The sequence below is a fragment of the Apis florea genome, unplaced genomic scaffold (assembly GCF_048593485.1).
Source record: "Apis florea isolate Af1SG1 unplaced genomic scaffold, ASM4859348v1 contig_3517_pilon, whole genome shotgun sequence".
NCBI lineage: Eukaryota > Metazoa > Arthropoda > Insecta > Hymenoptera > Apidae > Apis > Apis florea.
Window position 1 is genome coordinate 2,446,385 of NW_028256778.1, and position 22,418 is coordinate 2,468,802.

Sequence of the window (22,418 nt, forward strand, 5' to 3'; positions counted from 1 at the left end):
TAAGATATAAAAAAAAATATATTTACATATATATTATAATGTATTTATAGTATTCAAAACAAAATGCTTTTTAAGGGATTGCCAACATTTGTAATAATCGTTATCTAGTTTATTGGAAAGATTAGCAGCCCATTCAGTTACTGCTAAACTATACGCTGTTTCGAACATAAAAGCTTGAGTTCCATCCGCGATGCGTTCAGGTTTAAGTTCGTTGTTGGAAGCATTTTCGAAACAATGTGTGTCCGGTCCATGTGGTGTCATAATCGAGTGCAACGATGCTCCGCCTGGATGGAAACTCTCCTCTTTAGCTTCATATTGTCCTTTTATTAAACCCATAAATTCGCTCATACAATTTCCTATAAAATAAATAAGAAATACATATATTTTTTTCTTATAGGAATATATAAAATATAAAATCGATAAATTCTATCAATTAATATAATAAAAATTAAACAACGAATAAGACAGAGAAACAAATATATATATATATATATATATATATATATATATATATATATATATATATATATTTATATTTATATATATAAATATATATATATGGGAGGGGAGAGAGAGAGAGAGAAATTGGAGAAAGGAAAAATTGTAGGTTTCGTGGAAAGAAAAAAAAAATAAGAGGAAGCCGATTAATACCGGAGAAAATTCTGAGTTTTCACCGATATCTCGGTTATGCGATTTTTAAAAGCGGTCTAGCATAACGAAATATTAAACTATGTAATTGACACCGAATCAATACAGAAAAATAAAAAATCGGAAAGGCGACTGCAACGCATCATTATCTATTTCTAAACGAAAAAAAAAAATAAATAAATAAAACAAAGAAACAGAATAAAAAGTAAATCAAATTCGTTTGTAAATTGTGGCAATATCGACGAGATTAGCTACTTTGTATCATAGATGGCCATGACCATGATCATTCTCGAAATTTCTATATCGCATTTCATTGCATTTATTTTTTCAATCAATTTTTCGTTCATAAACAAATTTATGAGATATTTGTTTATAAACTTACGATGATAATATGGAGGCCGAAAAGTATGTTCTTGTACGGACCAGCGAGGTGGAAATATAACAAAATCAGCAGCTGCTGTACCAACTTTTCCCGAGGGACATGTTAGAACAGTGAATATTGAAGGATCCTATAAAAAAAATGAGAATACTATATCTGATCTATCACTTCATTCTATCAAAAAAATGTGTGATAGGCAAGATTGAAGAAAATAGATTTTTAAAATAGATACATTAAATAAAAAAAATGTCTATAATTCTGATACAGAATTTTACAACTAAATTTCTCTTTGAAATAATAGTTATATAAAATAATATTTCAAATATATATTATATCTAATATTTAAATATTATTTTGAAATAAATATTTTATTGAAATATAAAAAAATAGTATATAGTAAATAGTAAATAGTATTTTAAATAATATTATTTCATAATTTCATCAAATATTTTTTAACTTTATTATTATAATATCAAAAGCGTATTATTATATATAATATAAGATAAAAAACTCAATCTATTTTTTTAATTAATAGAAATAAAAAATAAAAAAAATAGAATATAATCATTTTATATGCTTATTGCTAATATTTCAATTAATTGAAAAACAAAATAAATATTTTATATTAAATTCAAATGCAAGAAATTAAAAAAAATAGTGAATATTTTTAAATATTATTTGCTTAGAAATATTTCAATTTTTGTTGTATCAATTTATTTCATATACTTTTCGCTTGTGGTAATGTGTAATTAGACGATAATATGTACTTACACAGTGATCAAAGGAAACCGAATTAACAACCATAAATTTGCTAAGATCATATTTGAATGGAACGTAATTTCCATGCCAAGCTACTACATCGAATGGACTATGGTTTTGTTGGGCGAGAAATAATTTACCATGGTATTTAGATACGATCTCGTAATCGATTTCACGATCTTCATACCATGCGACTGGCGTTTGAAAATCCCGTGGATTCGCTAATCCATTTGCTCCTGTTTCAAAATCATAATTTGTTATATAACAATCATTAGAAAATCTATTTCATTAAAAATTTATTGAATTGATAAGAAAATATCAATAAGTACAGAAATAAATCAATTTAATAATATAATCTATAGTAAACTACTTTTTAAATTACTTGAAATTTGTGAAATTTATAAGAATATTGTAAAACCATTATGTTAGTTATATAGTTCATTAATAAATGTTTTCTATATTTTTCGATACGTTTGTTAAAATATCGTATGTGAATAAAGATATTATCCATATTAGTTCGTTTAATAAAATTTAATGAAATTTAATAAACTATTTTTGATTCATCTATTTTCATTTCAAAAGTATAGCAAATATTTTTTTCAAAAATTCTTTTTAAATTCATACAATGTAAATAAATTATATAATTGTTTAATTTATATTTTTGATTTCTAATTTCAAGAAATATTTAATTAACATAATTAATATTAAATATTAGAATCAATAATACAACTCTTATAAGATAAATTTGAGTAAAATGAAATAATACCATTTAAAATTATTTATTTTATCAAAATCAAAAATCAAAAATATAGTTTTTCAATTCATATTTACGAGATAATTTTTTTTATTACCTATTGGTCCCAAATCTGGCAACTGAAAATGATCGTCAAACACCTCTAAAATGTATCCTCGGGATGGTCCAAAGACAGTAACATTAAATCGCATACCTTGCTGGATCACACAGATCTCATTTGGCTCACAACGGATCTTGCCAAATTCTGTTGTTATCACTAATGCGCCAAGCTGGGGCACTATAAATAATACAATTTTGTTTTTTTAATTTTTCAATATTGAACATCATAAAAATTTTCATTCTTATATATCGAATCAATTATTTAATTAGAACATGTATTTTGTATTTCAAAATTTGGCCTCGAAAATGAGAAACGTTTTCAAATACTTATAAGTTATATTATTAAAAAGAAATTTTCGAAGAATAAAATTTAAATGAAAAGAAAAACGGAAAAAAAGAAAAAATTAACAAATTCATTGAAGGTATAATATAATTGATAATAAATAATCTATATTTTCAAAAAAAAATGAATATTGTGATTATATATATTATAAAATATCTATTTTAATCTATTAAGCACCAAAAAATGATAACACGCATTTAGAAATTTATAATTGCAATATTTAAAAAAACAAGTTTACAAATTAATGTTAATTATTAATAGATTAATAAGTTTATATTAATTCTAAAAAATATTATTATGTTCATAAAATACTTTTGGAGAATCGATTCTGAAAGAAAAGCTAAAAGAAAGCATGAAAGTTAGATAGAAACGTTAGTTGAGATTTATTTATTAACTAATTAAAATTTGTATTAAATGAAGCAAGATAGAAATAAAATGAACTTTATCTTTCTTACACCATTGCATTTTTACTTCCAGTTTTACTTTATTATATACATAAATTGTTTATAATGTGAGTTATAATTTTTAACATTTTTATGTACCAATTTTTATATTTACTTTAATCTTTAAAACTTTATCTCAAAAATATATTAACATTCTATACATATATTATAATTCTAAAAAATATCTAATTCTTTATTAGAAAGCTTCTCTATTAGAAAGTGTCAGATGAACGGAAATGCGATTTTATATTTTTAACGGTACAAAACAAATAAATTGACAGTAATATGAGATGAACATGATTTAAAAAAATACACAACTGGTTTATTTTTCATTAAACAATTAAAAAAAAAAGATATTAAAATATTAAGTTATTTTAATTTTTAATTAAGTTATTTTATTGTTTTATAAGAAATAATAGTTTCCTGTTCAAATATCCTAGATTTTTTTATAAAATTGATAATAATTAACTAATAATTAATAAATCAACAAGTTACAAGTTAACACGATGATTGCTATCATGCATTCGATGAATTTGATTTAAAGCCAAATTATTTGAATCACTTATTTTATAAATTTTTTTATTAATGTTCAGTATTTCAATAATTTTTACTTTTTTCTTTTTTTTTTAATTAATTTTAAGCATCATTAGTCCGTACCAAAAATTCATAATAAAAATTTCAAATTTTTTATTTTTCATATATTTTGATATCGATGCATTATTAGATGTAGATTCTCAATTGTTGTTTTCCATTATATATACTGCAAGAAATTCGTAAAAAAGCGAGAAATAGAACAAATAAATATTTATATACAAGTTTTAAGTATAAAATAATTCTTTCATGAACAAACAGCAATTAAGTCGTAGCCAATGTATTAATAAGATGATGAAAATAAAATATTATGAAAAATTATAAAAATGACGTGATAATTCTAGGAAAATACACAAAGTCTGTAAAAAAAAAATAGATAGAACTCACGGAGCAACCTAATAAACTTGATTTCAATTATTCATTTATATGCTAAAAATAAACTATATATATATATACGAACCAATGAGGAAATCTCCATCGGCATTATACAAAGCCTTATTTTTCATGGAAGCATTGCAAAGATACATATGTATCGCGATGCCTTGACGAGTACGAAAATCACCAGCTCCACATATCGTGTGCAAACCATTGACAAAATCCACTTCTGCGGCCTGTCTGGTCGGCACATCGAACGGTTTCCATCGTAACTGAAGCACAAAAAGAATATTTGAGTATCGATAAAAATATTTATCCAAAGAAAATAAGTAATCAATTTACCTGATTTGGTGTTGGATCTATAGCATCCCATTTATAATCGAGACGAGAATTACTGATCGGTAAAAAGGGTTTATGAATGACCGACGGTTTAATTCGATACAGCCATGAACGTTTATTCCGAGAGCGAGGAGCTGTGCATACAAATAGTCAGAGCTGTATAATAAAATATTATTTTAAATAATAAATAATCCTATTTATTTTAAAGTATGTGTATGACTTTGAAAATCATTTTATTTGATAAAATAAGTTTTTAAAACAGTATTTGAAAATTTATTTCCTCCATTTTTAAATATTATTGCTGAAAATAATAATTCGTATTCAATACATTTATGAATATAAATTTATGAATAGTTTAATCTCTCTTTATATATATATTGTATCGAAAATCGTGATACAATTAGCTGGATAGTTTTTTACGTGTAAAAATATTTATCATTATTTGCAATCTGCTCCGATTTTAATTTCTTTCATTATCGATAATAGAAATTCTTAAATTTTAGATCAAAGAATAAAAACTGTATTACTTGTGATGTTCTAATAATTTGAGCAAAATTGAAATATTTTATTTTAGATTATTAGATTATTATTAGAATAAAATATTTTATTTATCGAAATTTTAATTCTATTTAAAATATTATTTTATACAAATCAAACCTAAGATATTCAAGTATGCAAACAATGCAAGTTTTTTTCTCTAATTGAGAAAAAATTCAATTAAAAAAAGATTACTTACTAGTAAATGAGGTGCCGGATAATTGTTCTGCGTAAAGACCATAAGGACATTTTTGAGGATTATTTTGGCCAATGGGTAAGGCACCGGGACAACGTTCATCTTCGCTCGAAAATTCATTACCAAATCCTGACAAATACTGAAACGCAAAATTGAATAATTCTATTCTTGTGAATAAAATTGAAATAGTGATTATTCTTATACAATTGAATTTCGATAATTCGAATAAAGAATTATAAAAGTTTGCTATCGAAATAATTAAGAAAGAATTAATAAATTCGATATAAAAAAAATTTTTATAAGAATTAGGAAAGAAAAATTTCTAAATATAATTTTCTATATCGAGATAATTCTTATATTTGGAAAAAAAAAAGAGAAAATATCGAATAAGCTTCAATTTGTAAAAATCAGCTTATTCTGAATTTATACATAATTTTAATAAATTTTATAGTTTATAATTTATAATTCAATTTTCGATATCGAAGTAGAAGGAACGAATAACAATTGTTGTTTTATAAAAAATTTTGGAATTAAAGTATTCGACTATACCTTAAAATCGTCCTTCATCGTGCAATGTTTGATCGTTGAATATTCTTTCTTTTCGATTTCTTCTCCTTTTTATATATGAATAAGACCGGTCATCTCTATATCACACGTAATCACAACGTGATCATAATTATACGAAGAACGTGTTTTTAGATATTTTGCCGTGATGCTGACCAATCATGATATAGAATATAGAAAAGTGCGTCTCGTTAATACGATCGACATTTGTATCACATTTTAAATAAGGAAATTTTTATATGTGTTGTAAAAATGAAAAATTCATTAAGACGAGCCCCTACATTCTATAAGCTTGATTTCTCACTCTCGATTAATTGAGCAACAAAGTCGATAAATAAAAAACTCGTTTTGATAACTCGTTAAAAATTCATGATAAAGACAAACAAATGAATGTCTCTTTATCTCTCACGTTTTCAGATCAGACAAGGACAAATATAGGAAGGAAAATACCGAAGAATATTGAAATAAATAAATAAAAAATATTATTACATGTATGTCACGTTAAATCGATACAAATAAATGATCCTTTCAAAATTTTAAACGTATTCAACGTTTTACTTGTTAAATTGTAAATAATCGATATATTTGAAAATGATTTACAAATGGCTAAGTTTATCAAAACGATATAAGAATCGATAAGAAAAGAAGATTGAAATTTGTTCTGTACAATGTTGTACAGAAATAGACTAATTTAAAGATACTAGAAATTTATTTAAAAATAAATATTATAATATAAATAAAAATTATAATTTTATAAATTTAAATATTAGAAATTAATTTAAAGATTATTTTACCATTATTTTTCGATATATCAAAACTTTTCAGATTTACAGTTTACAGATTTTTAAAAATAGATGCTTTACGTAGAATCTGCAGCAAACTGGCCAATTAAAGATTAATAAATTAAATCTTTTCGCAAGTAACCGAACATACATCTAATTTACAGTGTTAATAATTCATATAGAATAGCTTCGAGGACTCGATTCCGGACAAATAAAATTTGAAATATAAAAATGTTGGTTCAGATTTATTTATTAAGTTATTAACAATTAAAGTTTGCGTTAGACGAAGCAAATAAGAGATAGAATGAAACCGTTACGCTCTGTCTACGTCACACTGCCATTTTACTTTATCTCTGTTTCGCTTCTTCTAAATTAAAATTAAATTGCTTGTAACTTAATGAATACACAATATTTTTATATACCAACTTTTATACTTGTTTTGACCTTTGGAGTCGATTCTCCAACAATATATACAAAATATTAATATAGAATTAAATGTTTATGATTTATTATATAACGAAATATTATACAGAAGTAAACAGAAATGCATAATAACATTCTTAATAAGCAGTATATCTTGTAACTTTGTAAGGAAAGGAAATATTTACAATGAAATATAGATATTAATTTAAACAATTAACAAAAGCTTTCTTTTTCTGAAAAATTACAAATTTATTAATATTTCAAAATCATATTATAAAATGGTACGATTATATATAAACAAATTAATATTTCTACAAAATAATAATTTTTTCCAATTTAATCTAAATCTAGTCCATTCCATTTCATTATCGAAAATTATTCGTACATAAAAAAAATATATCTTCTGAAAATAATAATTAGGTTATTATAAAAATGGTTTGAAGCATTTCAAAAAAATTGATTGAATTAATTAAATTTTAACAACTTAAATATTATTATAGCGGAAAGGAATTCGTGGTTTCTGGTGCATCATCACAGCGAACTCTATGCACGTTTTTCACGCACGATTTATACACACGCGGATTTTTACACACGGCCTTGCATCCCTAAAAATAAGGGATAATGATAGTCAGTTTAAAAGATTTTAAGATCAAGATTATTTCCATTAAATTTATGAACAGAAATATCTTAATTCCGAATCACAATCGATTCGATTCAGCAGATTTGTATCAACAAATTCATCACCGGATAAAACATGATCCAGCAATCTTAGAATTTAAACCATTAAATCTTAAATAATTTTAGATAATCTTTCTTATTTAAAACTATAATATTATATTTAGAATCATGCAAATATGATTATGACATTGAAAATCACTAAACAAATTTTATCCTGTTGATGATAAAACAATATTCTCTACCAAATATATCGAAATTGAATATTAGAATGATTTTATAATTTTGGAATGTAATAATTTTAATCAAATACTAAAAGTAATTTTTTTTAGTACTGTTAAAAAGAAAATTTTAAAAATCGTATAATTAATGTACCATATTAGTCGTGGCATCATTTTTATAACTATATTATATTATACGAATTTTTGTGTAATTCATTAAACATTAAGTATTAAATTTAGTTTAAGTCTTGTCTAATCAATAAAGTAAATTTAAATAAAAGGATATATCACCTTTTCATATTTAGTTCATGTTCTCTTATAGAAGATATCTTTTGTTCATTATTATATGTAATAAATAATAAAAACAAATTTTGTGTCTATTTTTCGTTCCATTTTAATATTTATTTGCTGGGATATGAATATGTATATTTTAATCATGATTTTCCATCATATATCTTTGTAAATATCATTGATACATTTTAAATTATGTAACATGTTACTTTCATTCTCTACTACTTTCGACCCCGATCTATACCAAATTATTTGAAAGTTAAAGTCGAAAATTAAAGATCGAGCAATCAAATTTCGATACGGTTGACAGAGCAAAAGTAGCCTTTCGCTCGAGAAAACTAGACTCCTCGATTGAACTGTTATCAAGACAGAAAATATCAACATTCGCGCGACAGATTTTTAATAGATTAACTGAATATATGGATATGGACGATAATATATCAACGATTTAATTGAAAGAAATTTTTCACACGGATTTGTTTATATCTTTTTATGTATGTGTAAATATATAGTGTTTAAAAATCAGTAGTTTCATATCATTTATTTCTATAAAATGAATAACATAATATTGTTTAAAAGTATTATTTAAATGTACTATCAAAAAATTAGAAAATATTTAAATTTCTTTTAAAAATTTATTTTTATTATTAAAAAAGTATTAAGTATTATTTATTAAAAAAATAAAATATTGAATGAAAAACATATTCCAAAATAAAAATATATAACATTTATTTTATCATTGCAATTTCGATTCGTCGAAATTGCTTTATAGATTTTCGTCCTATTTAATAATTTTTCTAAATAATCTTCTCTAATTTATGCTCCTATATTTTGCAAATGTTACCAGAATGCTGTATAGCACTTGTGAGCTGAAAGTTTTTAACTTTTATATGAAAATATGCGAAATGTAGGGAAGTTTCACAATAATTCAAGCTAAAAATAAATATTATATATAACTCAATAAGATATTTTTATATCATAGTTTTTTTTAACCTTTATTTTTAACCGTAGTGTGCATTATACATTACAAAGAATAAATAAGTAAATAAAAATAATAATAAGAAATTTATTAATAATTCTGAAGTATATAATATTTTTTAAAATATTTGAACAAATGCAATGATTCTTATATTGTTTATACTATTAGATAATTTTGTTTTAATTTTTATAAAATTCTTTAGTTATATTTCCTATTAAATATTATTTATGCTCATTATCACTTAATAATACAAATCTTTATTTCAATTTATTTCAATTGGTAAAACTCATCAAATATACATATAACTAAATGAATAAAAATTAATAAGCTATTTAATAAAAATTCTGAAATATAGTAATATTTTTTAAAATATTAATAGACAAATAATTAAATGCAATATCACTTAGTATTATTTGCATTATCTCTTTTCTAATTTTATATTTATAACTTCTTTAATTATATTTTCAACACATTACTTTGCTCATTGTCAATTGATACAAGTCTACTAATATTTTCTCCATTCGACAAGTAAAACTCGCCATTCATAATGGCACAAAAACCTGACTCGTTTAAACATAAAGTTAAAAGGTTAAAAGTTACAAATATGTATCTAATTTATCTAAATATAAACAATAATTCGGTCAAAGCGGGATATCATTATTCTTAAACAGACATTATCTTTTAACACGTTCGAAAAATGGAAGAAGAAATGTGCGGGGAAGGTTGACGAGCGAAACGAGCTAATTACGAGTAATTTGCCGTGCGTTAAGAGAGTCGCGTCCGCCTTTCGATCTGGCGGGACGCGAACTAGCCGAGAGAACGAAATTACAAAGTGGTGGGGGCCGTTTACAGTTAAACGAGATGGCAAGCAGAAGATTCCTTCTCCGGGCAACCTTTCTTCTGCATCCTGCTCGAACGGCAACCGACTAACGGAGAACACACGAATGCAGGCCGAACACTCCTCAACGTTATTACAACTCGTTGTTACTCGCTGTTACCTTGTACACACCAAAAAATAATTCGCAATTTAACGCTCGTGCAACGAACGAGGAGGTTCCGATCCAATTATTTTGGTTCCTGGTTTTTAACGTCTCGAATTTTCGCAAATCGAGTCTATCGTATTCACCGGACCACGTCGACGAAACGCGTTAGACGAAAAAGACGAGGGAGCAACTGTAGGTCGGGAGGGTGCGACGAATACGAAAAAAAAAGGAGAGAGGGAAAAGTGGCGCGGTGCGCAAGAGACGTTGAGCATAGAACGGAGTATGATTCAAAGATCGGTATTAACTATAGCCAAGGAAATATCCCTTCTCCGACAGATAGCGCGGGCCAGTCGGCCAGCTCTCGCTTCAGAACAGGTGGGCTCGACTCGAGAGAGTCTCGGTCCGCCGCTTACCGCGTGCACAGGTTGAACTTGTTATTCGACCGGTCTCTCGAGTTCTCACTTTCGGCCACGAAAAAATTTTATTAGACAATTTGAAATACCGTGCTTATATATATACACACACATATATATATATATATATATATATACTTATTAATGGTCGTTAAATCAACCCGTGTTAAGCTAATTTCCTTCCAGTTTATCGGTGACTCGACCAAGTGTACGTAGTGCGCGTTTTAAATCAGCGCGGTTTTATAGGTGCGATACGAAACACTGACTTTTTAACTGCGAATGGTTCCACGGAGATTTAAAGTCGCGAATGCTTCGAATCGATCACGTCACCGGATAAATCGGCTCCTTTCTGGACAACGATTCTCTAAGATCTTTTGCTGCGAAACGTTCAACGATCGTCCTGATTTTGCATGGGTATACACGTAAGTGAATTAGAACAAGGTCAAGAGACCTCACAAGCAGCGTTTACCGATTTTCACCCTCTACGAATCAATAATGATCCCCTTTGGTGATCCAAAAAGTGACTGAAAATTATATTTCGAAAGCAACCGCGCGAAGGATTAGTGGTGTCACTTGGATTTCGTAATTGCGTTCGTCTTAATTCGTCTATATTTTATTCCATATAATCGGTAAACATTTCGATCGCGAGATGAAAATCGTTTCTTAGCACGATTCAAACGAATCGACGTAGTTTAGAATCGTCCTCACTTCCCATATGGATCGATCAATCGAAAGAACAATTTCGGGGAAATCTTTTTTCGATCATTGGTTAGCATCTTTCGTTTAAAATTAAATCGAAAGATGCATTGAAAATGAAAAATCTATTTAACGAAATTGAACGAATGATTCGTTTTCCTATTCGATTATCGCGCGAGTATATTTGTCGTGTCTATATCATCTATGGTCCATCGTTCACCATTCATCGTCCTTCACCTGGTTATGCAGCCAGCATATCGTGGTTCCGTGAGGAAGGCGACGAATGGACAACTATTAGAAAATTTCTTTAGATAAAAGAAAAGAATCGTGGTTTGAAAAGATTGCTTGTTGTCACGGGTTACGATCAATTATGTACAACGATATCGTGTTTATTCGAGCGGTTCTTTACCCTCGATCCTCAGTGTCTGTAACAGCGCGAAAGCCAGAACGTTGCTTCGAAAAGGGTAACTCGGGCGTATCGGTTCAAGAATCGAAACGCGTTTTCTCCGCGTACAGTACACACGAACGAAAGAGAACGGCGGCACGTGGCATATCTTTCAACGCTTATGGCGTTCCCGGGTCACGATTGAAATGCGATTTAAAACAATTTCACGCGATTTTATCACAGTTCCTGAAGCGTCATCGAAATAGAGTTTCTCTGAAGCAAAATCTAATTGAGACCTTGCAAAAAATGAAGATGGTGAATCCATTTGCGATAACTTAAAGGAAATTAAAAAGAATGTAAATAAAATTAATAATTTAATTTTATTAAAAAAAAGAAAAAATAATTGAAAATTGATTTTTTGATACAGTTGGTAATTAATAAATTGTGAGATAGATAAAAGTTTTTATTTGAATTTTTGATGAAATTTGAAGTTGTTGATTTTGTACCAAAATGTCAAAAAAATAATAATATTAATAATTAATATTTAATAATATTTAATACTATTAATATCTTGTTGTAAACAATGAAATATAATTGATTTATAGTTGTTTTTTCAATTAAAAATTTATTTTTCTATTGAATGCAAAAAAAAGAAACAGATTTATATCTGCATTCTTATTGCATGAAACAGTCCATAATTCGTCCATAATAAATCGTTTTTTAAATACTTTTTTATGTACATTTAATTTACTATAAAACGTAGAATTATTCAAGAATTATCAAAAATGGATTTCTCGTTATAATACATAACAATTGCTATGCAATTTATAAATGTTTATAATAAATTTTTTCTCTAGTAATAATAAGTGGAAAATTGAGAAATGTTTTTTAAACGCGAAATAGCCATGGTTAGCGTCATAAATCCAGATCAATTAAACTTATCAATATATTTGACGCTTATGAAATGATACGTGTAATTTCGCGTATGTTCACGAATTATATTAAATAACCAAATTTAAAAAATGATATTATTTAAAATAATTATTTTATAATTTTATAAATAATATACAATTTGAAAATTTATTATTTTAAACAATTTCATTTCATAGATGTTCGTAAGTTTTATTTTTCTATTATTTTCTTAATCAGATTTGAAATAAAAAAAATTACAAAATAGATATATAATTATTGTTATTTCAAATAAATCAATATTATTTATATTTCAAATAACATTATATTCACAATGATTTATTTCAAAAGGCTATTTTTTTATTTCAATTTCGAATCCAGGCCTGGCTCTAACTCTCGCGCAACGGCGATTACATTTTATCGTCTCATTTATCTTAATCGCAGCAGCGATAGCGGTTATAGTTGCATCGTTTAAATTCATTCTTCCGCGTAGAAAGTTTCCCTGCAGAAAATTTTTTCGCACAATCGTTTGACGCTATCTCCAAAACTATTCGTTTTTCACCTTCTATTAACGCTTTATTCGATCCTTAATCGCATCTTCACTTCTATTTACATTCTATCGTTCGACTATCGACGTGTTCATCACGGTTATGGAATGAAATGAAATTAAAATGAAAAAAAAAAAAAAAGAAGAATAAAGTGAGAAACGCGGGATTCCGTAGGAAACGAGCGAAACTCACCGCACCAATGTCACCGGGAGAATGGCCAGGGATCGTTGTGGTTCAGAATATTCGGAGAACATGAGCGACGTGACGACTTGCAGCTGTACAACGAGTTCCGCTGACAAGGCTAGTAGCACATGTTAGAGTAATCATTTATCAAAGGTAGCGGTAAGTCGTATTGGAATTGGATCATATGCTATCGATCGAATTTGGAAGAGCGAAACATATATGATTTGGATTCGTCTCAATTTGATTAAATTTCATTTTCGTCCATCATTTTCTTTTCAATTATTCCAACGAACAAAGACAAAATATACCGGTTTAGGAATATATTAATTTAAAAATTAATTTAAAGTAGATCAACTTTATGTATATAAAATGAACAAGACGAATAAGTTGATCATTTAGAATATATAGAGTTTATTTTTGATATGAATATAAACACATCTTTTAGAGAAAAATTGAATAGTTTGGAAAAATAAAAATGAAATTTCTTTTTTAAATAGAATCATATATTTTTAATGTGCTAATCAATATATATATATAGGATTCAACATTCTCTATAAAAATGTATATATTATTAGCTTAGAAGATAATTTAAATTTTATAAACCTTATATGAAAAATAAAGAATAGGTAAGTTTTGTTTTATATATTCTTTTATTTATAGATATCTCGGTTATTTTTTCAAGGAAATAACAAGTTATATTGAAAATTATATCATTTTTTTTAAAAAAATACACAAATTTTGATCTTTATTAATTTTTATTTAATAACTAGAATATATATCTTTTGAAATTTTCATTCAATTTTTATCTAAAATATTTTTTAATATTATTAAAAATTATCCTAAATAATTAAATTATCTTGTTCAACTTATGTATACATTATAATCAAGAATGATAGAACCGTTAATATATATTCGTAAGATTTCTTTAGAGGATCGATTCAGAACACAGATTCGATTCGAAGACAAAAGTTGCTGTGCAAAAATATTGGTTAATACTTATTTATTAAATTATAAACAATTTAATAATTTAGAAGCGAAACGAGAACAAAATATGATGGAAAAATACTCTATTTTCACACGTTGTCTCACACGTCAATTGTTTATAACTTATATATAATTGTTTATAACTAATAAATAAGTATTAACATTAATGTATTTGTTTTAGAATCGATCTGCCAAAGCTATTTCATGAATATATTAACTTTGTATAACTATTATAAAAATTCTTTATTTTATTCAATTTTTATTTCAGAATAATATAATAAGAATACAATAATAATAATAATAGTAATAATATAATGGAATAACAACAATGAAAAATTTATGTCATTATGAAAATGCCTTCAATGATAAATTATAACGTTTAAAAGATTAAAAATTTAATAATTTTAGCATATTACATCGTTATTTTAATGTAATAACTATTTAATTAGATTATTTATTTATTTATTTATTTATTATTTAAACACATATTATACTCAGATTATATTTATTAATATTGTCAAATCATTTTGGCAACAGAAATATTTATATAGTCTACTTCCAAATTTATCGTGTGATTGATTAATTTTATTGTGAATAAACCATTGTATATTTCACTACTATTTTTTTATATTTTTATTATATTTTCTTATTGATGAATACGAAAGTAAAGAGATAAAATATACCCGTTAAATTAGATTAGATAAATAAGCTAGATTAGACGAAATATACTGGTTAGATAGCTTTAATTAAAGTAGTTTGAGCCAATGTATTCCTAGACTCGAAACCGTTACGTGTATTTTATCCCTGTTCATCTAGTATTATATACCAGAAAAGAAAAAAAGAGTTTAAAAATATGTGATGCTCTAAAACGAAGTTTTACCCAATTCGATCTGGCTTGGTCCGGCTCGATTCGGCTCTGTTCGGCTCGGTTCGAGCTTGGCTTGGCTTAGCTTATGCTCGAACTAGCGCAAATCACTCTTCCGGAAGAGGGTATGAGAGGTATGCGAGACGGCACCGACCGATAATGAGAACAATAGTGGTGGTGCTTTCAGTGTTCGTTACGTGGCTGCGGTATGTTTCAAGAGCCGTTTTTCCTACATCCACCTGGCTCACGACCTCGCGATGGAATCTATATAAATCCCATGAGTGCGTATATCAGCGAGCCTGTGAAGCCAAAGGACACGGAATCTTTTTATTTGCACAGCCCTCATGATCTCGTCTACACGAGAATCACTCGCCTATTCGCGGATACGGACAAACACCGTCACTTTGAGAAGAAAGACGAAACTTTGACTGGTAAGTGGCGCGAGTCCTAGATATTTCACGCGTTCCCGCTAGAGCTCGCGCGTGTCCTGCTTCCTTGTAGCCAAAGGCCGAACTATACCCAACCATTCCCTCTGTGTTAACTTCATCGCGTTATGATCGAGCCAGTTTTTTATTATAGTCTCCGTTCCAGTGAAAGTGGACGTGCATTTCAACAATGGTGTTCTCGACAGACCGTCGAACGAAAACGGTTATACGAACAAATCGGAAATAGGACAAGAGCCGTCTGAGCACGCGTACGAACAAATCTGTTTGCGACAGGATTCTGATACTGGTGGTATAATTAGCAGTCCACAGAAGAAGCTTGACAACACATCCGATCGGAGGTACATACGTTGCACGCTGTGCTTGTCAGTTCGTGATACACATTCACTACGATATGACACATTAACATCGAGAAATCATCTCGGATAATTGACGATGCTCAAAACAATTATTAATTTCGCAATACCGATTTCTCGCTTTCGAAACATTTGTTTCTGATAACGCTCGGTCAGCTGTTTCTTGCAGAAGGACGACCTCAATATTTTTCGTAGAAACGTATTTGTTCGTGAAATGTAATGAAAGTTTTTTTTTTTTTTTGATTTGTATGCAATTTTAATCAAGATTTAAAAAATACATCATCTGATTTATTTTTTGTTAATGTAGCTTATTAAGAATATTTATGTTTTCTTATCAAATCCTAGACTATCTTACAAAATTAGAGAATTAACAAAATTGAGAATTAACAAATTACAAATTGATTAGAAGTAATTATTTTTTTATAATTATGAAATAATCAAATGATTCGATTATTCTCTTTTTTAAATAACATTTTAAGTCAAATCATTTTGATAAAACAGATTCATGAAAAATTTCTGAGAAATAATTCTTAGAGACATGTATAAAATATAAAAATCATTAAATGATATGATTCATTTTGATCACTAGATATCTTTAGAACGTATTTGTTCGTGAAATGTATTACAAAGTTTTTTTTCTATTTATATATGCAATTTTGATAATCAAAATTTAAGAAATACATAGTTTGATTTATTTTTTATTGATATTAGTTGTAATTTATCAAGAGCATGTATATTTTCTTATCTTGAATTTTCTTGCAAAATTCGCCAATTAATAACATCAAAAAATTACAAATTGATTAGATTATAAATTATTCTTTTTATAATTATATATTAAATAATCAGATATAGCTTGATTATTCTCGGATCTTTAAATGACATTTCGAATATTTTTAAAAAAAATTATTTTTAAAAAATAGAATAGTTCCAAAGAAATAAAACTAAGACGCTCGATATATATAAAGTATATACAATTTTAAAAAAGGAAACGAAAAGAACTTTTGTATATATCTAATTTAATTTTATGTTTCATTTATCGATAAGCTCACAATGGCGCTATTATGATGCATGACGATGGTATAATTGATTTGATTTTAATTGAACAAACGTTCGTGAAATCAATGTCGAAATCGATTTCAGTCGTTCCCGGAAAACCGATCGCAGATATAGTAGATCGAGTAGCGCGAGCGAGTCATCGAACATCAGCAGCGAGATCCCTTGTTTCTCGTCGAGCGCGTCGACACCGTCGCTATCGCGGAATAGCAGCAACGAACGAGTCGGAAAGAACGGGAAGCTTTCCATAGAATCGTCATACGGTACGTTGGTACAGACACATTTTTAGATAAGTTGACAATCGGTCACAAAATCATCTATGGTTTTCAGAGAAAGAAAACTCAACTAAATCGCCACAAGTAGAAAGCGAAAAGGAGATCAAACCAGTCAATGGCGGAGCCAGGTAAGTAGGCCGAACGATAAGACCAAGTATCACAGCATGGAAAATCAAAGAGAAATGAAACCGATCACAATTCTTGATAAAACGTGTCATATTACATGTTTGATAAGAAATGGTCGATTTTAGAAATTCGTAAAATCATTCGGAATTAAGTAAATGTACTAATTAAATAACAGTATTATATTTTGTTAATTTAAAATGTTTTGTATTAATTATTTTATTTTAAAAAAGTATAAAACTTTAAAATCAAATTTTTTTATATATGTTTAAAATTCAATATAATGTAAAATATATTAATAACATTAATAAAGTTTTCAGAAGATTATATTAAAAAAATAAATTCATCGTTAAAAAATTTAATTTGGCAAATAAATATATATATATAAATAAAATATAAATCAAAGAATTATTAATAACAGTCAATTAGATATTTTAATTGGAATAATTTTAACTTTAATAAAGCTAACTTTAATTGTAACTGTAAATATATAATAAAGTTTTATTAAGAATTCGTTCATTTTATCTACAATAACTTAATACAAAAAAAGAAATATACCGTTTACGATCTTAGTATAATATTTTTCATAGTTCTGCAATATCGCTCATTTTTCTTAGCTTCGCCAAGCCACCGCCACCACCACCACCGCCTCCATTACCGGACAAGGAGGATGTCGTAGTGCTCGTGGTGAACACTAAACAAAACACAGAACTTGCTGCAAAGGAAGAGAAAAGAGATGCATCCGGTGATGCGAATCGTAACGGAAGAAGTGAAAATGGGTCTGTTCCATCCACAGGTAAGCATTATCAATTCTCAAACTTGTTTCGATTCGTACCATTCGAAAAAGAAAAAAAGAAAAAAAGGAAAAGGGAAAGCGAAAAAGAAAAAGATTTTGCAAAATGGCACAAGAATATATTAGTCGGAAGGAAATGAAAAAAAAAAAAAGACCGAGGCAAATAATGACAGGAAAGGAGTAAAAAGATTTAATCGAGTCGAACGACTGACCGATTTTAAAATTGAAAAATCGATATGTGTCGCTGGTACGCGTACATATTTTTACACGATAATGATAATAATAATTAAAGCCTCGGTGAATCGCGAAGACGGCCACTTACTAGACCATAGCGCTCATCAGGCATATAATACACTTACCTAGATTTCACTTGTCCGACGCGTACTATGATTCGCTCCCCCTACCTCATTTCTGTTTCGGAACAGCGATCAACAAGTCCGACGTATCTTGCGGCGAACGTCAGCAGCCGGAAGTACCTCCTGCCAGTCCACCGGCGGACACCGAGGAAATTAAGACGAGTCAAACGGCTCATCTGGTCAACAAACATATGGTGCTACCGTTTATACCACCCAAGTTCGCGAACGCGGACTCCAACACATTGCTTAAGCCATCCGAATATTTGAAGAGTATTTGCAAGGTTTCAACGAAGAGCAATTTGTTAAAAGCAAGGTCAGTAAAATATTGGAGAAAAAGAAATTTGAAATTTTTCGTATTTGACATATCGAGCATAGTTGTGAAAGCAAAATAACGTTCGCAGATCGGTGGACAACTTGGATATACAGAGCAGAAGCGGAGATCGAAGGGAAGGCTGTATCAGATCGGAAGGGATAGAAGATCAAGAGCCGGAGATACTGGTAGTGGCTGCGACAGAGGGGGAGCGAGAAAGAAGGGGTGTCGAGGAGGAGGAGAGGATAATAGTGGAGGAAGGGAAGGAATCAACTGCAGGACCTCCACCACCGCCTATGTCTCCACTTCAAAAATTGCGACGAGCCAATGAAGAATCTGGAATGGTTGCGAGTGTTGATCTCGAATCTCCAAAAACACCGCAGCCACTTGCGACCATAAGTATTCAAGATCTGACGAGCATTCAGCTCCGAAGAACCACCACGAAAATGAACGCGACGAAAACATTTTCTGCTCCTCCGCCACGTAGCGTGTCTATGACTAATGGTAAGTGAATGATAATAAAATTATATACTATATACGTGAAAAATATATAGGAAAAATATATAAATTAAAAAATTTACAATATTTAGGTATCCATTTTGTTCAAAGTATCTTGTTTCGATATCAATACATCATTAATTAAAATCAACATAAGATAAATTTCTAAAAGTTTGCTGGTTAAATCTTGAGTATCATTATTGATATGGCGGAAATATCATTGCAGCAAATCTCTTTTATTAATATTTTTAAAAAGAATTATAACAGGAAACCAATTCAGATGAAAATATGATGATTGATTAAAAACAATTATTTTTTTCTTGGTCAAAATTCATAAAATCATGGTCTAATAAGCAAGTGCATTGTCTAAAGTAACGCTGTTCCACTATTCTATTTGTTAAGATACTTCATCATTTCAATCATTATTACTTACGTGATATCATATTTCTACTTACGAAAAATTAACAAATTCATATGAATTTATTAATTTATAAATTATAAAATATTATAAACAATTGATAAATGACGTTTCTAGAAAAATATAAAAAAAAAAATCCTGATATTTTTCACATATATTTTAATCGATTATTCGTTCTTTAGTTTCAGAGTCATTCTTTATTCAAAAAACCGATTTGATCGCGGAATTAAAAAGAACCAAGGACATTCCTGGAATTAAAAAACTAAAGGTGGAAATGGCACAAGTCGAGAAGACGCAGGAGCAGAATCTTATGTCCGAGATCAACAAAGTATTCAATGTTTCTAATTTCGTGGATCAGGTAAACAATTAAAATCGATTTTTTTTTTCATTCTTCTATTACATCATATAGCATTTCTTCATTCATTCATTTAACATTTATTTAATTTATCGATTTTCAAAAGATTCCAGAGAAAGATAGTTCCGGAAACGTGATACCGATATGGAAACGACAAATGTTGGCACGAAAAGCTGCTGAACGAGCAAAAAAAGAATTGGAAGAACAAATTGCCAGAGAAAACGAAGAAAGACGACAGAAAGCGATTCCTGCTTGGAAAAGGCAACTTCTCGCTAAAAAGGATAATGAAGAAAAAAGGTTTAATATTTGCTCGTTTATAATTATTATCAGATTAAACTTTGTTTTGGAAACAATTTTTTTAAAATTTCTTTGTCTTGTCTGATAGTGGTTTTGAATTTAGAAATACAATTATTTAAATGTTAATAATAAGTTAATCACTATATATATTTTTTTATTCATTTTTAGTATTATCAGAAAATATAATAAAAATGTAAAAATCTAAATTCAAAAGATATCCAAATTTATCATCGTGAAAAAAACTTCTCCTTCTCTCATCCAATTTCTTAAAGAATACTAACACGATGTCGATAATGTAATTTAATCAACATAATTTTATGCAATATAATCTAATTTAAATCACACTATGCTAAAAGTATTTACTAAAGTAAATTTTAAATACATATACTAATTTTTAAATTCAAAATCGATATATTTTTCTATTCATTGAATGCTATCAAAAAATATGATAAAAGTAAAAAAAATTTCTTGATGTCTGTTTATTAATGAAATTATCATTTGCATAAAAGTGACATCATAAGTATTTACATAATCAATTTCCAAATTCATTATCATGAAAATTCTTCCTTTTCTTTATCTCTTTTAAAATGCCAATACGAAATTAACAATTTAACCTAATAATTTAATCTAATGTAATTTAAACTTCTCAACTTAATCTAACTAAATATGCTAAAAATATTAGATTATAAATAAACATAAGTAATGAATTTTTAAATTCAACCGCTATATTTTGTCTTTATTCATTTCGAATTGATATTAAAAAATATAAAACGAATTATTATTATTAAAAAAAAATGATATCTCAAAATGAAATTTAAACTTGTCATAATTTTAATAAACGATAACACTTTTATTTAAATAGACTGAGCCAAGCACATGTGATGCCAACGTTCAAAGTGGATGCGACACCGTCACCAAGACGTGACGTTTCGCCTTCGCCAAATCCACCAAATCCACCAAATGCACAAAATCCGCCAAATCCGCCACGTACCCACCGACATGAAGAGAAATCAGAAGCAGAAGAGAAAAAGGAAGACACGAATACTTCGAATCGCGGACCACATACAACGCAAGCAAACCAGATGGATGATGATACGCAAATTATTCCTTGGAGAGCACAACTCAGGAAAACTACCAGCAAGCTCAATATTTTGGATTAACTATTCGAATATCTTTCGTTCATTTATTCATCGTGATAATCGGAAGTGATAAAGACAGATTGCATTTATGTGGTGTTTGTATATAGAGTCGAGTAAAATTTATATCAAGGAATTCGCTGAAACGTTCTTCGAATAACGTTTCTCTTTATAAATTTTTATTAATCGATTCAAAGTGAAACCGATCTAACATACATTATTTTACAATAAAGATAAAATAATATTCATTTTCAAAAACTGAAATCCGAAACAGAATCCTTTTGTTTATTTGTAAAATAAAAATAATAAATATTAAATGACAGATCAAAAAAAAAAGTACATACGATAAACAATTTTTGAGTTTGAGTTTATTTTAGAATTCGTGCTTCGAGCTAGCTAATTATAACTTTCATTCAAAAATTATAGAATATTTTTTGTTCTTAATAAAACTTCAATATTTCTTATAAATTATGAACTTAAATTATTTAAAAACATATATATTTTTTTTTGAATTCAGATCATTTTTAATATAGATTACTTTTCTTATTATATTGTTCCTGTCATGCTTGAAACAAATATGTAAATTCTCTTTTTTTTTTTTTTTTTTTTGAATAAAAATATAAGAGAAAAATATAGGAATA

The 22,418-nt window shown here is 27.8% G+C and overlaps 2 protein-coding genes across 4 annotated transcripts; one reads left to right on the top strand and one right to left on the bottom strand.

Annotated features, from left to right (window-relative positions):
* Window positions 1–15,794, bottom strand: hgo (homogentisate 1,2-dioxygenase). 2 transcript variants are annotated; one of them, XM_012493904.3, is made up of 9 exons: window positions 15,380–15,794; window positions 6,013–6,178; window positions 5,467–5,602; window positions 4,734–4,864; window positions 4,477–4,663; window positions 2,638–2,817; window positions 1,799–2,022; window positions 1,031–1,157; window positions 1–356 (listed from the first exon to the last, which is right to left on the bottom strand). In XM_012493904.3, exons 2-9 carry the CDS (start codon window positions 6,028–6,030, stop codon window positions 34–36), a joined length of 1,326 nt encoding a protein of 441 aa, XP_012349358.2. In that variant the 5' UTR covers window positions 6,031–6,178; window positions 15,380–15,794; the 3' UTR covers window positions 1–33. The 2 variants fall into 2 exon arrangements, with proteins under 2 accessions (XP_012349358.2, XP_086770070.1); XM_086913944.1 differs by lacking the exon at window positions 15,380–15,794 and adding an exon at window positions 10,072–10,202.
* On the top strand, window positions 10,721–22,245 carry f (espin protein forked). 2 transcript variants are annotated; one of them, XM_031919884.2, is made up of 12 exons: window positions 10,721–11,216; window positions 13,507–13,632; window positions 15,552–15,795; window positions 15,944–16,148; window positions 17,304–17,479; window positions 17,547–17,619; window positions 18,232–18,410; window positions 18,833–19,076; window positions 19,165–19,577; window positions 20,172–20,347; window positions 20,451–20,641; window positions 21,504–22,245. In XM_031919884.2, exons 1-12 carry the CDS (start codon window positions 11,205–11,207, stop codon window positions 21,799–21,801), a joined length of 2,337 nt encoding a protein of 778 aa, XP_031775744.1. In that variant the 5' UTR covers window positions 10,721–11,204; the 3' UTR covers window positions 21,802–22,245. The 2 variants fall into 2 exon arrangements, with proteins under 2 accessions (XP_031775744.1, XP_003698816.2); XM_003698768.4 differs by having other exon boundaries at window positions 15,956–16,148.
* The last annotated feature ends 173 nt before the right edge of the window (window positions 22,246–22,418 follow it).